The sequence below is a fragment of the Chionomys nivalis genome, chromosome 25, assembly GCF_950005125.1.
Source record: "Chionomys nivalis chromosome 25, mChiNiv1.1, whole genome shotgun sequence".
Classification (NCBI taxonomy): Eukaryota; Metazoa; Chordata; class Mammalia; order Rodentia; family Cricetidae; genus Chionomys; species Chionomys nivalis.
In genome coordinates, this window is record NC_080110.1 from 38980446 (window position 1) to 39003956 (window position 23511).

At 42.8% G+C, this 23511-nt stretch overlaps 1 protein-coding gene across 2 annotated transcripts in view; it reads left to right on the forward strand.

Annotated features, from left to right (window-relative positions):
* The window catches only part of Nup107 (nucleoporin 107), a 44507-nt gene that overhangs the window by 16229 nt on the left and 4767 nt on the right, over positions 1-23511 (forward strand). For both annotated transcript variants that reach the window (XM_057757962.1, XM_057757963.1), the window contains exons 10-26: positions 136-224; positions 2917-2995; positions 5088-5201; positions 6113-6206; positions 6339-6415; positions 7828-7887; positions 8471-8616; positions 8724-8772; positions 12649-12718; positions 12991-13109; positions 14060-14098; positions 14585-14735; positions 16063-16175; positions 16809-16911; positions 20758-20918; positions 22053-22178; positions 23089-23202. In XM_057757962.1, coding sequence (XP_057613945.1) covers positions 136-224; positions 2917-2995; positions 5088-5201; positions 6113-6206; positions 6339-6415; positions 7828-7887; positions 8471-8616; positions 8724-8772; positions 12649-12718; positions 12991-13109; positions 14060-14098; positions 14585-14735; positions 16063-16175; positions 16809-16911; positions 20758-20918; positions 22053-22178; positions 23089-23202 — 1704 coding nt within the window. The remainder of the gene's footprint in view (positions 1-135; positions 225-2916; positions 2996-5087; positions 5202-6112; positions 6207-6338; positions 6416-7827; positions 7888-8470; positions 8617-8723; positions 8773-12648; positions 12719-12990; positions 13110-14059; positions 14099-14584; positions 14736-16062; positions 16176-16808; positions 16912-20757; positions 20919-22052; positions 22179-23088; positions 23203-23511) is intronic.

Sequence of the window (23511 nt, forward strand, 5' to 3'; positions counted from 1 at the left end):
TGTTTATCTTTAAAAGTAAAAATGGTGGTTGGGAAAAGCTATTTTTTGATACCAAAACTTCAGATTAAGGGTGGAAGTACTATTAAAACAGATTTTAGAGTTAAAATGATCTTTATTTTTTTGTTTCTTTCGTAGCTCGTGGTAGATTGGTTAGAAAGTATTGCCAAAGATGAAATTGGAGAATTTTCTGATAATATTGAGTTTTATGCAAAATCAGTATATTGGTAAGTAAGCATTTAGTTTTTAAGAACATTTTTTATGCCAGATGTTGTGGCACATGCCTTGATCCCTTCAGAGGCAGAGGCAGATGGATTGCTGAGTTTGAGTTCAGCCTGGTCTACAGGGGGAGTTCCAGGACAGCCAGAGCTACATAGTGAGACTCTTTCTCAAAAAAAAAAAAAAAAAAGAAAGAAAAAGAGCAAATAAAAAAAAATAAAACCAAAGAATGTTTTTTATTCTTTGACAATTTCATGCATGTACTGAGAATTGGAGGAAATAAGACCTTTGGGGAAATTGTTAATAAAACTTAATGAATAAGCCAGGCATAGTGGCACATGCCATTAATCCCAGCACTCAGGAGCAGAGGTAGGTAGATTCTGTGAGTTTGAGGCCAGCCTGGTTCCAGGCCAGCCAGGGCTACATAATGAAACCCTGACTTAGGGGGAAAATTAAGGAATGGAAGATAGTAATGAGTCCTATCTTTGGGCAGACCGGGCCAGAGACTTAAGAGATAGAGGAAGCCTGTAGTCCTAGCTGCTTGGGATGCTCAAGCAAAGGACCTGAGCCCAAGAGTTAAGGCCAGCCTGGCCAGCATAGCAAATGCCTGTCTGAAGAAAGGAGGGAGGAAGGCAAAAGAAGGAAAGAGATCAAAGGGGCACACCAGGAAAAAATCCGGTGTACACATATTCTAAATAAGAACAGCACAAAATTCCTGAAAAGCTAAAGTGTTTGCATAAAGAGTATCAACAGCTCAGGAGGTTGAAGGGGGAAGACTCTGAATTCAAGGTCAGACTGGGCTACTGAAATTCCCTCTTAAAAACAGAGAAGAAATAGTTCAGTAATTGTTTTTTCTGAAAGAGAAGTTGAGAGGAGGGTAAATTTACCTGATAAAGACTTTTACAACTTTTTTCATGAGCTGGTCCCCATTTCTTAAAGCTTTAGTGATGTAGAACCCTAAACAGGCCCCTAAACTTAAGAGATCCTTTGGTTTTTACCAAGGCATCACAACTGGGGAGCTGGATTGTGTTAACAAACTGCAGAAAAACATGTTCAAAAAGAATCACTTTGCATTGCGCCAGCCATAAATTTAACATAGTTTATAGTTCTGAATTTTTTTTTTTTTTTTTTTTTTTTGGTTTTTTCGAGACAGGGTTTCTCTGTGGCTTTGGAGCCTGTCCTGGAACTAGCTCTGTAGACCAGGCTGGTCTCGAACTCACAGAGATCCGCCTGCCTCTGCCTCCCGAGTTTTTTTAAAGATTTGTTTGTTTGTTTGTTTGTTTGTTTGTTTATTAAATAAATATATGGTAGTCTCAGTACTCTGCCTGCAGGCCAGAAGAGGGCACCAGATCTCATTACAGATGGTTGTGAGCCACCATGTGGTTGCTGGGAATTGAACTCAGGACCTTTGGAAGAGCAGGCGGTGCTCTTAACCACTGAGCCATCTCTCCAGCACCAATATAGTTCTGAATTTAAAAGCAATTCAAGATGCTTTAGATGGAAAACAGGAAGATATTATTCTAATTTGGTATTAATAAATGTTTCATGAAAACTTTTTCATCAAAATTGAAAACCTCCGGGCTAGAGAGGTGGTTCAGAGGTTAAGAGCACTGGCTGCTCTTCCAGAGGTCCCAAGTTCAGTTCCAGCAACCATATGGTGGCTCACAGTCATCTACCATAAGATCTGGTGCCCTCTTTGGCCGTGCAGGCATATATGCGGGCAAAACACTGTATACACAATAAATAAGTCTTCAGGAAAAAAATTGGAAACCTCTCATTTAAACACACAATGGATGTGGTAGTGCATGCCTTTAATTCCAACATATGAGAGGCAGTGGCAGAGGCAGACAGATTTCTATGAGTTCAAAACCAGCCTGGCCTACACAATGAACTCTGGGCCATTCAAGGCTGCATAGTGAGACCCTGTCTCAATAGAAAGAAAGAGACTGTTAATAAGTGGGGATCCAGAGGGAAGGCTCTGATCAGAAGTCAGAGCGCATGTGCTCTTTCAGAACACTTGAGTTAATCTCTACCCATGTTGGGTGATGTCTTAGAGTTTCTGTTGCTGTGAAGAGATGCCATGACCACAGAAACTCTTAGAGAAGAGAACATTTAATTGAGATGGCAGCTTACAGTTTTAGAGGTCCATTTTCTGCATGGCGGAGAGCATGGAAGACATAGTGCTGGAGAGGTAGCTGAGAATTCTACCTCTTGATCTGAAGGCAACAGGAAGTGGCTTGAGCACATATGAGACCTCAAAGCCCACCTCCACAGTGACACATTCCTCCAACAAAACCACACCTCCTAATAGTGCCAATCCTTTTGGGGGCCACTTTCTTTCAAACCACCACAGATGACTTAAAACCACCTGTAACTCCAGTCCAAAGGGCTCTGATTTACATATGGTGTGCATACACAGATAAAGAAGTGAGAGCTGGTGCGCATGAGGACGCCAGCTGGGCTACATAATGAGCTGCAGGTCACCCAGGGCTACACAGATATCACAGTGCAAGGACTTAAACATATGCCTCAGAAGCAGGCTTTGATTCACCGTCACTCATCAAACTGCCTTCCTGTGTTAAGGACTTGGTGCAGTTTTCTACATTTCTTGTCTTTTCCTTGTTTTCAACACACAGGTGCTATCTACAAAAAAAATAGTATTCAGATTGCTCCTTTAGAAACTGGTATTTCTTCTTCCAGGGAGAATACCCTCCACACCTTGAAACAGCGGCAGCTGCTGTCTTACATAGGAAGCGTCCGTCCTCTTGTCACTGAACTGGTGAGTTCCAGGTAGGGTGACAGCCTGAGACGAAACGCCGTGACCAGAACAGCTCGGAGAACGGGTTTGACTTCCAGTTCCACATCGCTGTCCATCTGAGGAAGGCAGGGCAGTGGCCATGGAGGGAGCTGCTTCCTGGCTTACTCCCCTTGGCTTGTTCAGCCTGCTTTCTTATAGAACCCAGGACCACCGGCCCAGGGGTGCCGCAATGTCTGGGTCCTCCCCCATCAGTCACTAATTAAGAAAATGCCCTACAACTGTATCTTTTTTGGGGGGGGAGGGAGCCTCAGGACAGAGTTTCTCTGTAGTTTCTGTCCTGAAACTCACTCCATAGACCAAACTGCACTCAAACTCATAGAGATCCACCTGTCTCTGCTTCCGGAGTGCTGGGAATAAAGATGTGTGCCACCACTGCCCTACCTACAGCTGTATCTTGTGGAGGCATTTTCTCAATTGAGGTTCCCACCTTTTGGATAACTCTAGTTTGTGTCTCAAATTGAGATAAAACTACCCAGAACAGGAAGTGTTCTTGGAAATGAAGGTTGTCTTTAAAGATAAATGATACCAAGCTGGGCAGTGGTGGTGCACGCCTTTGATTCCAGCACACTGGAGGCAGAAGCAGGTGGATCTCTGTGAGTTCCCCAGCACAGCCAGGACTGTTAAACAGAGAAACCCCATCTTGAAAAAAACAGTGATATTTCCTAAGTGACATTAAAATGATTTTTGTTTGAAATTCATTGTGATTGTGTGTGCTGTTTGTTTACCGCTAAAGTCTGTATTAATGCTAAATGTTCAAAAACACAAATCTTGTGATAAGTAGGAATATGTTTAGAAGTTTGTGGATTTTTGTTTGTTCGTAAATCTTTGTTTTATTTATGCATCTGTGTATCTGTGTGGGTTGTGTGACCTTGTGAGTGCACGTGCCTGCAGAGACCAGGACAGTCACCTGGAGTTGTAGGCAGTTGTAAGATGCTCAGCCTGCGTGCTGGGAACCAAACTCGGGTTTCTTGAACAAAACAGAACTGCCACTGTACTGGTAAGCCATCTTTCCAGCCCCGTTTTTGGTTTGGGTTCCCCCCCCCTTGAGACTTTGAACTCGAGGCCCCTCCCGCTCTTTCTGAGTGTTCTGGGATATTTTTACTTGTTTATAGTAACTAGTGTGTAGGGTTTTTTTGAAGGGGTGGGTGTTGTATTTGGTTTTGTTTTACACTCCTGAGTATTGAGCCCATGTGCATACTGGGTAACCTCCCTACCACTGAGCTATGCCTCCAGGTCCAGTTTTGCTTTATATGGGGGTAATCACGGGGAGCACTTAGTAACCATGGGGAGTACTTAGTAATCCATCACAGGGAGTACTTAGTAATCACGGGGAGTACTTAGTAATCACGGGGAGCATTTAGCAATCCATCACAGAGAGTACTTAGTAATCACGGGGAGTACTTAGTAATCCATCACAGGGAGTACTTAGTAATCCATCACAGAGAGTACTTAGTAATCCAATACAGGGAGCACTTAGCAGTCCAACACAGGGAGCATTTACTAATCACAGGGAGTGCTTAGTAGGCTCTTGCCCTGTGTTCTCAGGAAGTTCATGCTTTCTAGTCAGACTAGAGCTCTTTCTTCCTTCATGTTTGTCCATGCTCCATGTCTCGTCTAAGGACAGTGATGGAATAAGCTCAGATAAGGTAGTGTTAGCTGGCTGTACCGGGCCGGGATGGTGGTAGTCTATGCTTGGTCACTAGGTAGGCATACACCATATTGGGCCAATGAGGCAGGGGCAGCAGACAAAGGGGTCTATTAGGAACCCTTGTAACACTTAATTTCCTTATTAACTAGATTTTAAAGGAATTTATTTCTGTATGTAAGTACCATATAGCTTCATCATGTCATGATTTTAAAAACGTGTATGTAAATGTATATAAGGTCAGGTTTTTGTAGCTTACACACTTAGCATTAGAGCCTTGAGTTTGATCCCTGGCACCATATGCATGACTCACTAAGGTATAAGCAAATGAACAAACAAAAAATTTAAATGTATGTAGGTCCCAAATATCTACAGTTAATGGTGAGGTCTTTGTTCTGTTTCTTATAGGACCCGGATGCTCCCATTAGACAGAACATGCCACTTGATGATCTGGATAGAGAAGATGAAGTTAGGTTACTCAAGTACCTTTTCACTCTAATCCGTGCTGGAATGACAGAAGAGGTGAGTCATGTGATTCTCTGCTTGCTCGGGTTCCAGATGCCATGCACCTAAAGTTGGAAGAGTCCTCGTGGCCCCGGCTGTGCTTCTGTGCTGTGATCCCATCCAGTGTGCTGTTTCCGCCTCCACGGGGCATGACCAGAAAAGCACTGGCTCTGAGGCTTGAGAGCTGTTCACCCTGGTTTCCAGAGCTCTTAGCAGACTCCTCAGCAAGCCAAGCTCTGCGTTACTCCGTCACACTGCAGGCTACGTTGGTTCTGCCATTCTTCCTTGTTATGTTGAATTTAGGGATGTCAATGGACTGATTGAGTGATAGCTCTCTTCTCATTATAGAGAGAGACATTTAAGGGTTTTTTTGTTTTGTTTTTTGTTTTTGTTTTTCGAGACACTTTAGAGTTTCTTGGCTGTCCTGGAACTCACTCTGTAGACCAAATTGGCCTCAAACTCATTTGCTTGCCTCTGCCTCCTGAGTGCTTGGAATAAAGATGTGTGCCACCACTGCCCAGCTTACAGACTTTTTTATAATAATTTTGTATTCCAAAAATCAAGGTCATCAAATCTATTTATTTTTATTTATTTTAAATTCCATGTGAGTGAATGCCCTAGTACCCTAGTAGCAAGGCTAAAATGAAGAAAGAAAGAAATTACTAGAAAACTAAGAGGCTTGGGATAAGGCTCAGTTGATGAAGTGATTACCTCACATGTGTGAAGTCTTGGGTTCCCCGGTCCCTCAGCCCAGCCAAAACAAGAAAGGAAAGCCGCAGACAGATACTGGTTTGCAGGGAAAATGGAATGCCATTACCAGTGTGTTTGCACTCGATAGCTAGTCTTGTGATACTGGGTTTGCTTTATTAGAGAGCACGGTGCTTTCACTTCCGTGCCAGTGATGTCACTGTCCTTTCTTGTTTCCCAAGGCACAGCGGCTCTGTAAACGTTGTGGGCAAGCATGGCGAGCTGCCACACTGGAAGGCTGGAAGCTGTATCATGACCCTAATGTTAATGGAAGCGGTATGTTAGGTCTGCGTGGGGTATGGAGGTACTCAGCTCAGTATGCCAGTCCTAGGGGAAGGTAGCCTTTCTGTGTAGAAGTGGCTGACATGTTTCATTTTAAATGATGAATTTTCTTTGACTGTTTTGTAGGAACAGAACTAGAACCTGTTGAAGGGAATCCATACAGACGGATTTGGAAGATTAGTTGCTGGAGAATGGCAGAAGATGTAAGATAATGAAATATGCATTGAGACTCACTTTGACCCAGTTTATTAAACAAAGGTGTTCTGAGGAGCTATGAAATGTTCAGTGTAACGTATGAGTAGGGTCTCTGTATTGGGAGAAGTTTTAGTCACGTTAGGAATAGGCCTGGTGACGTAGCGGATTGTTCAGACACTAGGTGCTAAGAGTTAACATTGCTGAGAAGCATAAAGGATGAACTGGACCTTATCAGCTTAGAGAAGACTGGGGGCTAAAGCTGAAAGCTGGCTTCTCAGAGGACTCTCCATTTAACTCTTTAAAACTTAATACATAGATTTGGGAGTGGAAACTCGAGGAAGGAGTTGGAGGTAAATACATAGGATGGGAAGTTGACGTGGAATGGAAAGTTCATAAAGGAAGTGCAGTGCCCGTGCTGTTGGGACATGATGAGCGCATTCTTGAAGTCACCACAGACTACACGGTTGGTCAGGGAATCTCAGGCTTTAGGGGAGAATGAGCTTACAAAAAATACATTAAAATGTCATCAGTGGTGAACAAAAATGAGAGCTGGAGAGATGGCTCCGCAGATGCCGGCACTTGCTGAACAGGCTTGACGGCTCTTATTTGGTACCTGGAACCTCCCTAGAAGTGGGAGAGGCCCGACCTCCACACATGTCGCACTGTAGCGTGTGCAGCACACACTCTCCACAGAATAATAACGGTGAAGGCTAAAGCTGTTTTAGAGGCGATAACCGTGGTAACAGTTTCACACCTGTCAAAGAGTTAATAAAAATAAATAATATAGTAGTACAATAAACTGGGCACTTGCTTTGGGAAAGAACTGGAATTTGCATGTTGAATTGGGTTTAGAAGGCTGAGCGCAGGGGATTGAGAGCCGTTGGCCTTGCAGCCTGACCTGATAGAACTGGAGTCACAGAAGTGATGAGCCTGAGAGACTTCTTCACCCTAAGGGCCTGCCCGTGATGGTAGTGGTAGCAGCAGAAAGGGCGTCTCCTGAGTGTCTCATTTGATGACAAGAAATCTTGAAATGCCATTGACCAAGCCCTTGAGACAGAATAAAGTGATGAGTGCAGCTTTCCTGGCATGGCTACACACTGATGGCCCCTGGCCAGCACAGGAGGGTTGGTACCCAGAAACTGGTAGCAACCCGTGCTTAGGTTCTGTGTAGATGAACATTTTATATAAATATGTAAAATGCCATCGGAGTTGGCTTTGCTCTCATTTGATATTTAAATTTTTTTTTCCTGACAATTTTGGAGTTAATTCATCAAACTAAACTGTCCTTCCTGCCTGCCCCCCTTGCTCTGTCACTGAAGCTTAGGGACTAAATGACCAGGTTCAATTTAGAAGAATTACGTCGAAAACTAGCATGCTGGAAAAGGAATACTTTCCAATCCTTTTATTCATTGTCTTTTAGGAACTTTTTAACAAATATGAAAGAGCAATTTACGCCTCACTGAGCGGGAATCTCAAGCAGGTACGCACTGGTATGATGCTCACCGTACTCTGCATGAACCACAGTAGTCTTGTAATTCACGTGGCAGACTGGAGCTGCTTTCTGTAGCAGCCGAGCCAGAGACGTCAGAAAGCAGGACAGCGACCACCTGCCTCCCGTGTACGCATGGTTTTCAGCTGTTTGTTTCTGTGCTTTTTTATTGTTTGCTTGTTTTGTTGTTATTTTGCTTGATACGTAGCTTAGTCTAGCCTCACACTTTTTTGCTGTTTAGGTTTGTTTGAGTTTTGAGGCTAGGGTCATGCTTTGTAGACCACGCTCCTCAGTGCTGGGACTATAGGCCTGCACCCGGCTCTTACAAAATGATTACATAAATGAAGCTAGGCCAGGCGGTGGTGGCGCACGCCTTTAATCCCAGCACTGGGAGGCAGAGCCAGGTGGATCTTTGAGTTTAGGAGAAAGAGGGTTATTTGATCTAATTTTTTTAATTCCATAGCATTTTCTGTCATTAGAAGATAGTTTTAAAGTCTTTATCCATGGTTATAATTGGTTTCCTTTTCTGTTTTATTAATCGTGTCTGTGTTTCTGTTTTGAAATGGATGAAAAGCTTCTTCCTGTCTGTGACACCTGGGAGGACACAGTGTGGGCCTACTTCCGGGTGATGGTGGACAGCCTGGTTGAACAGGAGATTCGGACATCAGTGGTGACGCTGGATGAAACGGAAGAACTCCCTAGAGAGTACACGGAAGCGAAGTGAGTGTGGCGGCGTGATCTGGGTCAGGTGGGCCCACTGGCTCCGAAGCTCTACTCTGACACCTTATGTTACCATCTCTGTCCTTTTTGTTTTTTCTCTTTTGAAGTTGGACCTTAGAAAAGGTTTTTGAAGAACTTCAAGCCACTGATAAAAAGGTAAATGTTAATATAACGCTCTTATATGTAGTGTATGAAATTAATGTTATATAGTTGTGCACTGTAGTTTACAGGGGGAGAATTTGGAATTCTCCTTTCCATTTTTTCTTCACTGTTATCAAAATAGGAGACCTTAATAATAATGTTTATTGGATAGGGCCTGATAGTCCATACTAGCACTCAGAAGGCTGAGATAGGACATCACCATGACTTTGAGGACTGATTGGGCTACATAGTGAGACCCTATCTCAAAACAAAAAGAAAAACACTTTCTTAATATTTTTTCCCCATAACAAAGTAGTGTATATGTACTCGTAATAATCAAACCATCCTGGTATGTGCCAGTACGACCTGTGTGACTCCTCCCATCCCCCTGGTCTTTATCTCCTCAGACAGTAAACCACACCAGCACGTCCCCTGTAGCTTTCTCCGCCTCTCAGATAGTGTAAGTGCTGCAGATGTGCAGCTCAGTGTTGGGTTTTTCCAGGTCACCTTCCTCCACGCTTGCTTCCACTTAATGCTAATCTCCAAGTTAATTGCTGTATTTTAGCCAGATTTTTAGTTTTTTATTTTTGTTTGGGTTTGTTTGTTTTATGATCTTACTGAATAGCTCTAACTACCTGGCACAATTTTGTTTGTTTGTTTGTTTGTTTTTGTTGTTGTTTTTTTTCGAGACAGGGTTTCTCTGTGGTTTTGGAGCCTGTCCTGGAACTAGCTCTTGTAGACCAGGCTGGTCTCGAACTCAGAGATCCGCCTGCCTCTGCCTCCCGAGTGCTGGGATTAAAGGCGTGCGCCACCACCGCCCGGCTGGCACTTACAATTAAAGCCCAGACTGGTCTCAGACTCCCAGGTGCTGGAATTTCAGGTGTATACCATCATACCTGACTTTACTGTTCAGGTGTATACCATCATACCTGACTTTACTGTTCTCTTTATATTAAAAAATATGTTTTTTCTCTAGCTTAGCATTCAAAGTGGTGGGTTTTATTGTAGTGTCCTCATATACATGTCATTATTCTTTGTTCTTAGTCATTCTCCTTCCATTGTTCTTTTCGATAGATGTATAATGTTCTGTAGAATTGGCTGTAGGGGTTTTTGGTTTTGTTTCCTTTAGAAGGTACTCTTGTTAGTTCTGGTGCTGTAGAGAACATCTGTGTGTGCTCAGTCTGGTCCTGGTGCTAGAGAACATCTGTGTGTGCTCATGTTAGTTCTGGTGCTGTAGAGAACATCTGTGTGTGCTCAGTCTGGTGCTATGCTGTAGAGAACATCTGTGTGTGCTCAGTCTGGTCCTGGTGCTGTAGAGAAGATCTGTGTGTACTCATGTTAGTTCTGGTGCTGTAGAGAACATCTGTGTGTGCTCAGATTAGTTCTGGTGCTGTAGAGAACATCTGTTTGTGCTCAGTCTGGTGCTTGCTGTAGAGAACATCTGTGTGTGCTCATGCTGTGCTGTAGAGAACATCTGTGTGTGCTCAGATTAGTTCTGGTGCTGTAGAGAACATCTGTTTGTGCTCAGTCTGGTGCTGTGCTGTAGAGAACATCTGTGAAGATGCATGAACTTCCTGCTCTTGCTGTCTCTTTAAGACTACGTTTCTTAACAGTGTTGACAGGGTTGCTGGGTTAAAAAACACAAATGTGTAGCTACATTATCTGGGTTTCTAAATTACTGACAGTTATCATACATAGGGTATACTTTCAAGCTATATAATTTAAATTAAAGTTAAAAGAAAGAGAAACATGACAGCAGGAAAAGTATCAGAGTGTAGTGATGAACTCGCTACAGTAATTTCTTTTTTTTTTTTTTTTTCAAGACAGAGTCTCTGTAGTTCTGGATCCTGTCTTGGAAGTAGCTCTTGTAGACCAGGCTGGCCTTAAACTCACAGAGATCCACCTTCCTTGCCTCCCGAGTGCTGGGATTAAAAGCATGTACCATCACAACCCAGCTAGCAATTTCTTTATACATTCTCTCTTGAACAGCAGACAGTATTTTTTGCCAGCCCATCAGTGTAGGAAGCTGAGTATGCTTCCCTTTATTTGTAAATTTCTCTTAATTTTTTAAACTTTATTTTGTATTTTATGTTTCTGGGTGTTTTCCCTGCATGTGTGTCTGCGCACCACATGAACACAGTGCCTGTGGAGGCCAGGAGAGGGCGTCAGACCCCTTGGTACTCAGGTTACAGACAGTTATCAGCTGCCATCGTGGTGCTGGGAATCAAACCCAGGTTCTCTGAAAGAACAGCCTTTGTTCTTGGCTGCTGAGCAGTCTCTGTGGCCCCATTTGTTTATGATTTCCTGTTATATCTCATTACAATTATCTGTTAGTTTTTATTTTTTTTTATTATTATTGGATGGACTATACTTGGTACAGTAAGGAAAATTAATGCTTTTTCTGCCAAGGACTTATGACCAATATATAAATACTTTGGAAATTCTATGAGTAGGTAAAATCAAGTCAGGACTAGAAGTAAGTGTCTTAAGGATAGAGGACATTACATACGACGAGATATAATCCTGGCTAAGACTGAAGGGGTTGCTGGAGTCAGTAACGTAGTGTGTAGGAGTAGCTGGACCAGCTTAGAGTCGCACAGCGTCTGTCTTGTTATTACTGCTTAGAGGGGCAGTGCCCTGCTCACACACAGTCTCATGTAAGTGCAGCAAAGGCTAGAAATAGAGTTAATCAAGGGTTTCAGTACTCACAAAGAAAACTGTAGAATTCTGTTGGAAGACACAAAGATATGAGAAAAATAGATAAAACATAAATCTGAATGAGAAGATTTGAAAATATCAGTCTTTCTAAAATTGATGTAGGACTCTAATAATTTGGAGAGATTGTTTTTGTGTTATAAAAAAAGGTAAGTAGAAGCATAAATAAAAATGGCCCAAACATTCTGAAACAGCAGCAGGGCCCTTCCTCACTCGCCGAGCACACAGCAGCACAGTGCAGCCTCTGCGTGGGCTGAGCAGATCAGTGACCCACAGGTCTAAATTAGAGCAAACGTGTGTGCGCCTGAGGGGCGGCAGGTGTGACCTTCCATTTCACAGGAAACTGACTATGTAAGATAAAGGTCCTGACAGAATTGGCCTTCCGTCTGAAAGGAACAGCTTTGACTAATGCCATGCAGTTGAGCTAAACACCAGACAGCGGATGTTTTGAATATAGAAAAGAAAAACATTTAAAAGCAATTGACAGATAAGAAAATTAAACTATATTTGGCAAAAAAAAAAAATCGTAATGACCTACTTTTCAAGAAAACAAAGCCCGTCCGGCTGTCACATTCGCTGTCTCTGTGTCTGCCTGCCATTGTTTCTGTCACTCTCGGTGACGTGTAGGGGAAACAGCTTCAGAATGATTCTGCATAGTGCTGTCTGTATTGAAACAGTGTCCTTTAGTTGATTTTGCCTAAGCCCCTTGGCTCCTTTCTAGTTCCTGGTATGCCAAGGTAAAAAAATGTTAAAAATCGTAAGTTTGGGGCCCGCAGGTGCCTCAGCAGGGAAAGACTCCAGGCTGTTTTCTCTCTAGGACCCTCATGGTGGATGGACACTGTGGGCTCCTACAAGTTGTCCTTTGACCACGAGTGGGACTTTGGCACACAGCATATGTACACACAGGATGAATAAATAGATATTTTAAGAAGATAATAGATAGAATAGCATTCCCTAATAATAGATTGTCTTCTGGAAGATGCTGTTCCGTTTTAGGTTTGTGTGCCATGAATATATTCTAAAGGCAGCATCCTTCTGTGTTTTTTGATCTTCCTAAAGCTTCATTTTTAGCTTCGTATTCGTCCTTTCAAAATTTAACATTTTCAGCATAGCAGTGAACAAACACATCCTTCAAAGTGAACACAAAAGACTTATGGCAATGTAAAACTTTTTCAGAGAGTTCTGGAAGAGAATCAAGAACATTATCATATAGTTCAGAAGTTCCTCATCCTGGGAGACATCGATGGTAAGGTGCAGTTTTCTTTTCCTTTGCCCGAGCTCTTCATTCTGGGTAGTCATCTTTGTCCTGACTGTTCTTGAAGCAGCACACTCGACTCCCTGACGTCCACTGCCTCAAGTGTACGAGACCAAATCTGCGTTGACCCCAGGTCTCTCGAGGTGGAGAGTGTTCCACAGTGGGTGTTGGCAGTGAGACCAGCAACTGTAGGTGTCCTGCGTGTCCTTGCGATACTTTTTCTCTGATTGTGCTCTCACTATCGAACCTTTGACATCTTGTAGGTTTGATGGATGAATTCAGCAAATGGCTTTCCAAGAGCAGAAGCAATCTACCCGGACACCTGCTCCGATTTATGACTCACCTTATTTTGTTTTTCCGCACCCTGGGACTGCAGACCAAAGTAAGTAAAAGTGGACGGCGCCTCCTGCTCTGCATGCCTGCGGTTAGCCACCGGCCACCAGGACCATCCCACATGGTCACCTACTGAGAACTCATTGGAGGTGACTTGTTAGGGTCTGGTCTGTGGCCTCAGGATGCTGATGCTTGCCTAATTTTGAAGAATTTGGTCCTTGTTGGTACCCAGCTAAGTTAATGGAACCAAAATTCTGTGGGAATTAAAATCCTTTCTTTTTCTTTCTGTTTTTCATTTTTCTAAACGTTGGGTAACATTTTGGTGTTAGTATATACAGCAACATAGTACTAGGACAGTTGACAAACTTGGGCTTTGGAGTTGAGAGTCTTGAATCCATATCCTTACTTGGTAACTTTCTCTCTGTGTGTCTAAGAACTCCTTCCTTCCTCTATAAAGTGTGGACACTGTCTACCCAGGTATATAAGAACCCCTTCCTTCCTCTATAAAGTGTGGACAGTGTCTACCCAGGTATATAAGAACCCCTTCCTTCCTCTATAAAGTGTGGACAGTGTCTACCCAGGTATATAAGAATTCTTTCTTTCCTCTGAAGCGTGGACAGTGTCTACCCACAGAGTTATGGGGAGAGGACCAGTTACCCGTCTCAGCAGATAAAGCATTTGCCACCAAGTGTCATGACTTGATCAATCACAGGAATCCATATAATGGAACAAGAGAACTGACCCCACACACAAGTCTATACACAATAAATAATGTTTAAAAGAAGGGTTTTGTTTTGTTTTAAGTAGAAAAAAAGAGTAGTGTCAAGGTGAAATACACTACATGAGCTTTGGTAAGCATTTAGCTAGGGTAGTTATCACTTTGTGTAAATATTAAATTCCTTAAACACTTTTTAAGTAGAATTTTTATTAGAAATTATATTATTGTACCTACCTATAAGTAGTTGTGTTAATAACTGGAGTATGTTTTTTTCTATGAAGGAAGAAGTTTCCATTGAAGTTTTAAAGACATACATACAGGTAAGCTTTTAGAATCTACAATTTGATTTTTTTTCTATTTTAATGAAAACAAAAAGTAAAATGGTTCTATTTTTTTAAGATTTTTTTAATTTATGTGTATGAGCATTTTGCCTGCATGTTTGTATGTGCAGCATGCGTGTTTTGGTGCTAGAACAGAAGAGGGTGCTGGAGTAACAAGTGGTTGTGAACCATCATGTAGAGATGCCAGGAACCAAGCTGGGTCCTCTACAAGAGCAACAGGTGCTCTTAGCTGCAGAGCTATCTCACCAGCCCCTAAGTGATACTATTTTAATACCCTGTAGTCTGGAAGCCACCAGATTCCATAGAGATCTTAAATTATTCTAAATACAATTCTAGAATTTGAAAGTATTTTGATATGAAGCACATATCTAAGAGTCTTTCCTAAATATATTTGAAATTTTAAAGCAAACTTTTTTCAAAGCACTGTTAACTTGTCTGGTTTACTTTGATTTTTGTGTTTCTTAGCTTTTAATAAGTGAGAAGCATACAAACCTCATTGCATTTTATACCTGTCATTTGCCTCAAGACCTTGCTGTTGCCCAGTACGCATTGTTTTTGGAAGGTGTTACAGAGTTTGAGCAGCGGCATCAGTGCCTGGAACTGGCTAAAGAAGCAGGTAAAAAGTCAAGCATTTCATCTGTTGCCAGTGATGGTGGCGCACACCTTTAATCCCAGCAGAAGCAGGCAGATCTCTGAGTCCGAGGACAGCCAGGGCTACATAGGGAAACTCTATTTCGAAAAACCAAAATAAAGAATTTCATCTATTATTTCTTTTTAGGTGTATATTATATAAAATAATGAGTTTTGTTGTGACATTTTCAAATGAGTATTTATAGGTATATTTATCACCTCTATCTATTCATATAAAAAATATGTTTGTGTATATAAGAAAGGACAGGGTGGCTGGAGAGATGGCTCAGTGGTTAATAGCACTGGCTGCTCTTCCAGAGGACCCAGCTCAATTTCTAGCACCATATGTCAGCTCACAACTGTCTGTAACTCTGGTTCCAGAGATCGGGCATCCTTTCACAGACATACATGCAGGCAAAACACCAGTGTACATAAAAAAAAAAGAAATGAATCTAAAAATAAAGGTGGAGTTATGCACATGCCAGAGCATGCGTGCCACAGCACGGGTGTGGGGTCAGATAACACGCTTAGGTATTGGTCCCTTCTTCCACCCTGTTTTGAGGCAGCATCTGTTTTCCTGCCGCACAAGCCAGCTCCCTAATTGGCCTTTGGGCAGATTGTCATTTTGGCATGTGTCTTAGTATTAAGTCTTATTTCTTTTAAGGGAGAAAAACAGGAATAAAAGTCTCAGTTAAATTCTTTTGGAGAATGAAAATAACTTTAACTTGTGTAAGAATTTTGTTTCTGTTTTTGGTTTTGTTTCTTAGAGAAAAATTCTTACTATATAGCCCAAGTTAGCCTGGAACTTGCCCAGGCTAGCCTCAGATTCTGTGGTCCTCTGACTCGTCTACCAAGTGCTGGGGTTACAGGCATAAGCACCACACCCAGCCTAAAATGTTTTTAGTTAGGATATTTTTCAAATGTGTGCACTGTATTTAAAATAAACTTTAAGCAGTAAGTGTTCAGGTCCCGTGGTGCTCGTGTGGAGATCAGAAGACAGCCTGCAGTTGCTTTCCTTCTGCTGTGTGGGAATTGAACTCCGGTCATCAGACTTGTGGCCAGCACCTTTACGTGCTGAGCCATCTCACTGGCCCTATGCATTATGTCTTTAAGACGTTGTTTTAGAGTCTAGGGATGAAACTCAGTGGCAGGATGCTTATCCAACATCTGTAAAGCTGTCAGTTCAATCCTCAGTGCCAAAAATAAGAGAGAGAATTGTTTCAATGTTATCAAATTGTTGTAACTATTTAGATAATAATCATACTAATAACTACTCTTTGGTTTTTGTTTTGGCATTTTCAAAAATTTCTTAGATTTGGATGTTGCAACAATAACAAAAACTGTAGTTGAGAATATTCGAAAGAAAGATAATGGTGAATTTAGTCACCATGACCTGGCTCCGTCCCTAGATACTGGCACTACTGAGGTAATTTGGGTGAGGGGGGAATGAGAATTTCGTGTTACTTATAATCTGTCTTCTTGTTTCTTGGTGTATTTCCCTAATACACTGGCTTCTGACTGTCTTTAAAAATATGTATGTATATGTATATAATAGATAGATAGATATAGATATATCAATAAAGGCCTTTAAACCAATCACAGTGACATATATTCATACAGTGTTAAAGGAATATTCTACAAAGGATTCTCTTATAGAGTAGACCTAAGGATTGACTTTTTACTTATCAGGTTCCACCGGATACTTTAAAAGCTGCTGAGTTCTGTCTTTAGGAAGAAAGATGAACTCTCAGAAGGGCAACGGCTTGGGCCTGGGAGTGTGGCTCAGTGACAGAGTGCTCACCTAGCATTTCTGAGCCCTAGGGTTATTTCCTGCATTGCTTGGCAAGACAGACAATGAATGATACCACATTCATAGGCCAGTGAGTTTCTTCAGTAATTTAGTGGAGATCTGTTGAGTAGAACAAACTGAGGAAAGTTGGCTTTTTTCATAATTTTATATGATGTGGGGAAAATGTTTTTCATTTAGAGTGCATTATAAGTTCCTCTCATTTGCAAAGTAACTGAAATAAAAGAGATGTTCCTTGCTTCCAATGACTAGGAGGACCGTGTAAAGGTGGACGTGATTGACTGGTTAGTGTTCGACCCAGCGCAGAGGGCAGAAGCGCTGAAGCAGGGCAACGCCATCATGAGGAAGTTCCTAGGTGGGTTGGAGTTTTACCTTTTCATCAGATCCATAAGTTTTAACTTTTATTCTTGCAGAACGTTTCATTTATTTCATAAATAAGTGGAAGGTGGGACACTCGGTAAGGACTTCAAGCTCACGTCAGTTCTAGGGAACAGGTGCTTCCACCTGTGCGCCGTCAGTGGCCCGGTGGTCCACTTATCCACCCTCTGAATTGACTCTGTAGCACTGAATAGTCGTCCATTCATTAACTGTTCACTGGGGCTGCAATGAGCTCACAGGTAGGAGGGCCTGCTACTCTTTAGAGGAACCACGTTCAATTCCCACCACCTACATGGCAGCTCACAACCATCCATAATGGACCAGGGGAATCTTCTGGCCCATGTGAGTACCAGGTTCATACATGGTACACATACATGCATGTAGGCAAGAACACTCATATATGTGATAGAGAATAAATAAGGAGGCTCTGACTAGCCCGATAATGACAGGCCTGTGCTGACTGCCTCTAGCATACCCAGTCCATGATGCTGAAGTCACAGTTTTGACCTTTGTCCATCATCAGTGACACGTGCTTGTTCTTTTTCTTTCTTTCTTTCCTTTATAATCTTTTTAACTTTATGTGCATAGATGTGACAGTGTCAGATCCTGGGGAACTGGATTTACAAACAGTTGTGAGCTGCCATGTGGGTGCTGGGAATTGAACCCTGGTTCTCCAGACAAGCAACCAGTGCTCTTAACTGCTGATCCATCTCTCCTGCCCCAACTGTAGTTTTTGTCTTTGAGCTGGGGAGTTTGCACATCTGAAGGTCAGAGGACAACTAACTCTTGGTGAAGTCAGGTCTTGGGGCGTGGCAATGAGCACCTTCACCTACTGAGTCCTCTCCTCAGCTCGGTCCTCACTTTGTTGTTGTTGTTTTGGTTTGGCTTTTGGTTTTCTTTTTTTTTTGAGACAGAGTTTCTCTGTAGCTTTTTGGAGTCTGTCCTGGAGCTTACTTTGTAGAACAAGGTGGCCTCAAAGATCCGCCTGCCTGCCTCTACCTCCCGAGTGCTGGGATAAAGGCGTGCAACACCACCGTTTGGCATAGGTCACAAAGCACAAGTTACCTTGGTCTCTCAAGTCAATGGTTCTTTTTTTTCTTTTTAAGATTTATTCTATTTTATGTGTATGGGTATTTTTGCCTGTTTGCATATATATGTGCGCCACATGCGTGCCTGTTTCCCTCGATCGTCTGGAAATGCAGTTACAGACAGTTGTGAGCTGCCATGTGGGTCCTGAGTATTGAACCTAGATCCTGTAGAGGAGCAGGCCACTTCTACAGCCTCAAGTCAGTAGGGTTTTTGTTTGTTTGGTTTGGTTTGGTTTTGGCTTTGGTTTTTTGAGACAGGTTTTCTCTAACTTTCCTGGAACTAGCTCTTTTTTTTTTTTTTTTTTTTTTTAATAAATTTTTCAAGACAGGGTTTCTCCGTAGCTTTTGGTTCGTGTCCTGGAACTAGCTCTTGTAGACCAGGCTGGCCTCGAACTCACAGAGATCCGCCTGCCTCTGCCTCCCGAGTGCTGGGATTAAAGGCGTGTGCCACCACCGCCTTGCTTGATATCATTTATCTTTATATAAAGACAACCTTTATTTCCAAGTCACTTCCTGTTCTGCCTAGTTTTATCTCAATTTGAGACACAAACTAGAGTTATCTAAAAGGTGGGAACCTCAATTGAGAAAATGCTTCCACAAGATACAGCTGTAGGTCTGGTGGTGGTGGCGCAGGCCTTTAATCCCAGCATTCGGAAGGCAGAGGCAGGTGGATCTCTGTGAGTTTGAGGCCAGTCTGGCCTACAAGAGCTTGTTCAGGACAAGATCCAAAGCTACAGAGAAACCTTGTCTCAAAAAGGAAGGAGGGAGGGAGGGAGGGAGGTAGTACTTTAGCAAAAACTGGGAAGTATACGTCCAGACAGAAACATCTGACCAAGAGACCACACTGCATGTGCATGGGAAAGGCTGCAAGTCTCCACGAAGAAGTGCATAGCATTGGCCCTGTGGAGCAGGCCAGGTGGTAGCACGAACAATGGAGCAGAGCTAGAGTCGTCAAGGTTCCTCATGTCATTCAGTCTCAAAGCGAATTTATAACTAGGGAATCCATTATTTAGTAATGTCCTAAAATAAAACTACGTCTTACCAATGAAACTGCATATTATAAACCATGATACCAAATTTTGTGACAACCTAGAAGAACTAAGAAAAGAAACATAATGCTTCAGAGATCAAGAAGCAGTTCACCTTTGAAAAGTAGTTCACCATTCCTTAGACAGAGCTTCCAGAACTGTTCTGGAGTAGAGAAATGGAGCCGAGTGCGTCCAAGCAAGAGAGTATGCTGGCTTTCCTTTCTCTGCACCTCTGACTGATGGTGTGATGCATGCATTCCTTTCTCTGCCCCTCTGACTGTGGGTGTGATTCATGCATTCCTTTCTCTGCGCCCTGACTGTGGGTGTGATCCATGCATTCCTTTCTCTGCGCCTGACTGTGGGTGTGATCCATGCATTCCTTTCTCTGCGCCCTGACTGTGGGTGTGATCCATCATTCCTTTCTCTGCACCTCTGACTGATGGTGTGATGCATGCATTCCTTTCTCTGCGCCCTGACTGTGGGTGTGATCCATCATTCCTTTCTCTGCGCCCTGACTGGGTGTGATCCATGCATGCCTTTCTCTGCGCCCTGACTGTGGGTGTGATCCATGCATTCCTTTCTCTGCGCCCTGACTGTGGGTGTGATCCATGCATTCCTTTCTCTGCGCCCTGACTGTGGGTGTGATCCATCATTCCTTTCTCTGCGCCCTGACTGGGTGTGATCCATGCATGCCTTTCTCTGCGCCCTGACTGTGGGTGTGATCCATGCATTCCTTTCTCTGCGCCCTGACTGTGGGTGTGATCCATGCATTCCTTTCTCTGCGCCCTGACTGTGGGTGTGATCCATGCATGCCTTTCTCTGCGCCCTGACTGTGGGTGTGATCCATGCATTCCTTTCTCTGCGCCCTGACTGTGGGTGTGAAGAGACAAGAAAGCCTGCCTTGCTCACACAGACGGCTCCTCCGTCTCTGCCCCTCTGGGAGGCTGCGGCTCTGCGTGCCTCCCCACACATGAACTGATGGACTTGAGCTCTGAGTCGCACGAATCAGAACTGTTTGACCAGATCCATAAGCAGAATAAAACTTAATCTAATCCAGTTCTTAAAAGTTGTTCTAGATGGGAATTTTGGATTTGCCATATCACTAGTTAAGCCTTGAGAAACTGGCTTGCCCAATGCTGGGAGAAAGTGCAGTCTACAGCTTCTAATCAGATGCCTGCCGTGGCCAGCGCCTCAGACAGAACACACCACCTACTCATTTCTTTTGATGTTCACGTCAAAGGGGAGAGAATCCCCTGTTCTATCAGGCTTTGTATTGCAAAACCAAACCCATTTAAAAGTAAGTTTTTACTATAGTAATCAGCTTTGTATATAATGCCATAGCCTCAGGAAAATATGATTTCTTTAAGGTGTGTGTGTGTGTGTGTGTGTGTGTGTGAGAGAGAGAGAGAGAGAGAGAGAGAGAGAGAGAGAGAGAGAGAGAGGAACTGCTTTTGTGTTACCTCGAGTGGGAAGGAACCAGCCCACTCGAGGGATCTCCAAGACCTTTGAAGAAGTGTGGGACCTGAAATGTAAAACTTGGAATTAGTGATTTGATACAGACTGGGTGTGCTGACACTTAATCCCAGCACTTGGGAGGCAGAGGCAGGCGGATCTCTTAAATTCAAGTTCAGCCTGACCTACATGGTGAATTCCAGGACAGCAGTACATAGGAGTCCATATATTTTGAATGTTTTTTTTTCCCCACAGCATCAAAAAAACATGAAGCTGCAAAAGAAGTGTTTGTGAAAATTCCTCAGGATTCCATTGCAGAAATCTACAATCAGTGGGAGGAGCAAGGCATGGAGAGCCCACTTCCTGCTGAGGACGACAACGCTATCCGAGAACACTTGTGTATCAGAGCCTATCTGGTGAGTCTGCCGAGAAAACTGCCATCTTTGTGCTTTTCCAGATCCGCTCGTGAAACAACTAGATGTATAATTTTTCATTTTTAATTATGTGTAGGTATGTGTCTGCAAATGGGTATATGTACGTGAATGCAGGTGCCTATGGAGGCCAGAGGAACTAGAGTCACAGACTGTTGTGATCTGCTTATTGTGGGTGCTGGGAACTGAACCCAGGTTCTCTGGAAGAACAGCAAATGTTCTTAAACGCTGAGCCATCGCTCTAGCCCTTGAACTTTTTCCAAAAGTGGTAATTGAGTCATCTAAGGTCCCTGTGAGAGCAGTGCTGACTTAGAGGGGTTGCTGTCGTGACCTTGTTGTTGGCATGCATCTGTCCCTTTCTGGCTAGGCAGGAGCAGACAGTGATACATGGAGCTTCGCTGAGATTGCTATGCACATGTGTAGTAAATTAACATCATCTCAGTCAAGCTTTATTCAGCAAATAAGTGATTGCTGTGGACACAGTAGGGCTCAGTTTGAGGACAGAATTCTGTCTTTAACATGGAGCAGGCTAATCAAGAAGATGAGTACGCATGCCCGCCTCATAGAGAGGTGATGCAAGATACGCATGGGCACATGCAGTGCTGGGGTAAGAGTAGTTGCCAAAACAGCACAGAATACTTTGTCAGTATTTGTCACTTCACAGAACGTTTGCTTATTCATAATTTTTTTTTAAAGATTTTTATTTATTATGTATATAGGTTTCTTCCTTCATGTATCCTGCAGTACAGAAGAGGACACCAGATCTTATTACAGATGGTTGTGAGCCACCATGTGGTTGCTGGGAATTGAACTCAGGACCTCTGGAAGAGCAGCCAGTGCTCTATTCTTCTGAGCCATCTCTCCAGCCACCTTATTCATAATTTTTGAGTAAGAATTATTTCTAAGAACTAGAACTTTTAAATACCTTTTGAGCGATAAAAGTGAAAACTTTGTGTAATCTCAACACTCAGGAAACTGGGGCAGGAGGATTGTCATGAATCTGAGGTCAGTCTGGACTTCATAGTGAGTTCCAGACTAACCTGGTCTAGAGAAGAAGACCTCGTCTCAAAAGCAAAATGTAAAAACATGTATTTCATTTTGTTTAACTTTGTGTTTTAGGAAGCCCATGAAACCTTCAATGAGTGGTTTAAGCATATGAATTCAGCTCCACAAAAACCTACATTGATATCTCAACCAACTTTTACCGAGAAAGTGGCTTTTGAACACAAAGAAAAGAAGTACGAAGTAAGTTAAATGGAGTCTGAGATGAGCCTCTTTTATCTGAAAGACTCATGTATTCAGAGGGTCTTTTTAGCGTTTATGTTCTGATTGGAGTAGGATTTTCCTGTTACACGTTCTACTTTGAATCATGATTACTTTTTTGTAGGTTATTAATTAATCCTGAGAAACGCTGCTGGACACGGTGGCACATGTTTAATCCCAGCACTTCAGAGCCAGAATCAAGCAGATCTCTGTGAATTCAAAGCCAGCCTGTTTTATATCCTGAATTCCAGGCCACCCAGAGCTATACGTAGTGAGATCCTGTTCCAGCAAAACAAAATAAGAAAAAGAAAGGAGGGGGCTGGAGAGATGGCTCAGTGGTTAAGAGCATTGCCTGCTCTTCCAAAGGTCCTGAGTTCAATTCCCAGCAACCACATGGTGGCTCACAACCATCTGTAATGAGGTCTGGTGGCCTCTTCTGGCCTGCAGGCATATACACAGACAGAATATTGTACTCATAATAAATAAATAAATAAATAAATAAATAAATAAATATAAAAAAAAAAGAAAGAAAAAGAAAGGAAGGAAGGCCTTTCGACATTAGTATTCATTTGCTAAATTAATATTTTACTATTTCATCTATCTCCTACTGGTTAATAGTTTTTCTTTATGTACATATCTGGCTGAATTATCAACTCTTAAGACTGATGTTCTTGTTGAGGGGTAGTGGCCGGGCACACCTTTAATCCCAGCACTTGGGAGGAAGAGACAGGTGGATCTCTGAGTTCAAGGCCAGTTTGGTCTATAGAACGAGTTCCAATGAAAGTCAGAGCTGTTACACAGAGAGATCCTGTCTCAAGAAGACAAATAAATACATAAATAAAGGGATGGACTATTGTTCGGTCCTTTAAATCCACTTATGTTTGTTCTGCAGATGGATCATAGTATTTGGAAAGGACATTTAGATGCCCTAACTGCTGATGTAAAGGAGAAAATGTACAACGTCTTGTTGTTTGTTGACGGAGGGTGGATGGTAGATGTCAGAGAGGTAAGTTACACATTTTGTTTATAGCTTTAAAAATGAGATTAACAAACCAGAGAGATGGCTCAGCCAGTAAAGGCACTCGCCACCAAACCTGGAGACATGTTTTCCGTCCCTAGGGTTCAAATGGTCGTTCTCTGACCTTGGCATGCATACCCACATGTGAGTACAGTCTGCGCCATGTGTGTACCCAGTGCCCATGGAGGCCAGAAGAGGGCACCTAATCCCGACAGTAGAGTTAGAGATGGATGTGAGCAGCCATGTGGGTGCTGGGTTCCAGCTTGGGTCTTTTGGGAAAGCAGCATGTGCTTTTCC